General features: G+C 56.4%; 1 protein-coding gene across 1 annotated transcript; it reads left to right on the top strand.

Moving 5' to 3' along the window:
* Positions 1–1,360: 1,360 nt before the first annotated feature.
* Positions 1,361–2,430, top strand: LOC115835861 (glutathione hydrolase 1 proenzyme-like). Its single transcript, XM_030815168.1, has 3 exons — positions 1,361–1,573; positions 2,100–2,236; positions 2,425–2,430. The coding sequence occupies exons 1-3, from the start codon at positions 1,375–1,377 to the stop codon at positions 2,428–2,430; spliced, it is 342 nt and encodes a 113-aa protein (XP_030671028.1). The 5' UTR covers positions 1,361–1,374.
* Positions 2,431–2,750: the final 320 nt, after the last annotated feature.

Below are 2,750 nucleotides of genomic sequence, written 5' to 3'. Positions count from 1 at the left end.
TGGGAGGTGGAGCTTGCAGTGAACCTAGATTGCGCCACTGCACTCCAGCCTGGGCGACAGAGCCAGACTCCGTCTCAAAAAAAAAAAAAAAAAAAAGGCCCTCTGAACCAGGCGCGGTGGCTCACGTCTGTAATCCCAGCACTTTGGGAGGCCGAGGCGGTGGATCACCTGAGGTCAGGAGTTCAAGACCAGCCTGGCCAACATGGTGAAACCCTGTCTCTACTAAAGATACAAAATTAGGCATGGTGGGTTGTGCCTGTAATCCCAGCTACTTGGGAGGCTGTGGCAGGAGAATCACTAGAACCTGGGAGACTGAGGGTGCAGTGCGCCGAGATTGCACCACTGCACTCCACAGAGCGAGACTCCAACTCAAAAAAAAAAAAAGGCCGTCTGAGGCCAAGCTTGGTGTCTCATGCCTGTAATCCCAACACTTTGGGAGGCTGAGGTAGAAGTTGAGGCCAGGAGGTCCAAGACAAGCCTGAGCAACATAGTGAGTCTACAAAAAAAAATATTGAGAATCTACATAAATATAGTGGGGGTGGGGAACAAGAAAACATTAAAAATTCAAAGCACAGTGAAAAGAAATATAGCAAAACACAGCCGGGTGTGGTGGCTCACTCCTCTAATCCCAGCACTTTGGGAGGCCAAGGCAGGCAGATCACGAGGTCAGGAGATCGAGACCATCCTAGCTAACACAGTGAAACCTGTCTCTACTAAAAATACAAAAAAATTATCCAGGTGTGGTGGCGGGTGCCTGTAGTCCCAGCTACTCGGGAGGCTGAGGCAGCAGAATGGCATGAACCTGGGAGGCGGAGCTTGCAGTGAGCTGAGATTGCGCCACTGCATTCCAGCCTGGGCGATAGAGTGAGACTCCGTCTCAAAAAAAAAAAAAGAAATATCGCAAAACCCAACAAAAAAATTAAAATTTGCTGGGTGTGGTGGTGCCTTTAGTCTCAGCTACTGGGGAGGATCTGCTGGAGGATCACTCGAGCCCAGGAGTTCAAGGCTGTGATTAAGCCACTGCACTCCAGCCTGGTTGACAGAGCAAGATCCTATCTCTAAAGAAAAAAAAAAAGAAAACACTCTCTGGCCACAGATGAGAGAGGGCAGACAGGAAGCCAGTAAGCCAAGCAGGCAGAGGGCAGGTGGCCCCAGCCCGGCTGTGAGGTGGTGAGCAGTGTCAGGGAGACAGGAGTCCAGGAGCGGGTGAGAGTTCCCAAGGAGGTGAGGTTGCCTGTGGCCCCCTCCCAGGGCACAGTCCCACCCCTCCAGTAGTGCACTGTATCCTCCCTGGTAGGTACAGGCTTTTCCCCACCACCATGGTGCAGCCATGCCTGCCCCTGACACCACTGGTGCAGCTCCATCCTCCACGCGATGGTGCAGCCCCATCCCAGTGCCCATTCGAGCTGCTGTCCCATTGCAGGGGGCATTGTGACAGCTGAGGATCTGAACAACTACCGTGCTGAGCTGGTCGAGCACCCGCCGAACATCAGCCTGGGAGACGCGGTGCTGTACATGCCCAGTGCGCCGCTCAGCGGGCCCGTGCTGGCCCTCATCCTCAACATCCTCAAAGGTGAGTGGTCGCACCACAGCCCTGCGGTGGGGCCTATGACACTGCTTCTCTCTCCCCACGCCCCACCCCTGCTGCATCTCTGCTCGCCCCCCATGCCACGTCTTTCCATCACTGAGCTCCGGAGGAAGTGTCCCTGCGTCACAGCTCACCATGTCCTGAAGGAGGCAGTGCAGAGCGACAGGGCTGAAGTGGGCAATGCTGAAGGGTTGGAGGAGGAACAGGAGTCATCGGGAGGGAGAGAGGTGCAGGAGCTCAGGGCTGCAGGGCCTGGTCCAGAGGGCACCCCTGGTCCAGTGGGTGGCCCTGCCACTTGGTCATTGCATGGCCAGAGCTGATGCGTGATGCGAGGTCCAGGCTCGGGAGCCCTCACCTTACTTCACTCTCACCACAGCCTTCTGAAGCAGCTGCTGCTATTGGTTATTAAACGCTCCTTGAGGTGGGCAAAGTGGCTCAGGCAGGTGTTAACCCTCTGAGCCCCTCAGAGCCTCTGGGGCTCAGCAACGTGCACCTGGCTCTGATCAACCAGGGTACAACTTCTCCCGGGCAAGCATGGAGATCCCTGAGCAGAAGGGCCTGACGTACCACCTCATCGTAGAGGCTTTCCGGTTTGCCTGCGCCAAGAGGACCCTGCTTGGGGACCCCAAGTTTGTGGATGTGACTGAGGTAAGGGGCAGGGGCTGGCCCACTGTGGGTGTGGGGCCTGCTGTAGAGGCATCAGGTGGGCTCCCCAGGGCGGCTACAGCCTCACATATGCTTTATGAATCCATTCCTGCCACAAACTTTGATTGCGGGCCTACTGTGTGCTCGGATGGACTGGTGGGTGACCCCCAGTCTTGGCTTCTGCCCCACAGAACTGACAGTGTGGGGAATTAGTGGCCACCCTCCTACCTCAGGTCCTTTGCACATGCTGTGGTTCTCGAGTACTCAGTGCTGAGATGAGGAACGCATGGGGGCATTGCAGCCCTCGGGCATGGTGAGACGGATGGGTGAAAGGGAGAGGGCCAGGTGAACAGAGACCTCGGCCACCCACTCCCTGTCACTCCAAACTAACGCTTCCCAGATGCCACCCTCAGCCTTGCACCGCCTGACCCACTCACTCAGTAGTTGCCTCAGCTCCATGCTGGGTCCCTATGAGACCCTGTCATATCCCTTCCCGCTGAGGATCCTCACATCCCTC

This window comes from Nomascus leucogenys, chromosome 7b (assembly GCF_006542625.1).
Source record: "Nomascus leucogenys isolate Asia chromosome 7b, Asia_NLE_v1, whole genome shotgun sequence".
Taxonomy (NCBI): domain Eukaryota; kingdom Metazoa; phylum Chordata; class Mammalia; order Primates; family Hylobatidae; genus Nomascus; species Nomascus leucogenys.
The sequence above is the reverse complement of the archived record's forward strand: the minus strand, read 5'-3'. Positions and strand labels throughout refer to the sequence as shown.

Coding starts and splice junctions, on each gene's coding strand:
- LOC115835861 (XM_030815168.1), top strand. CDS start 1,375: ATGGTGCAGCCCCATCCCAGTGCCCATTCGAGCTGCTGTCCCATTGCA. Junction 1,574..2,099: donor CATCCTCAACATCCTCAAAG/GTGAGTGGTCGC, acceptor CTGATCAACCAG/GGTACAACTTCTCCCGGGCA.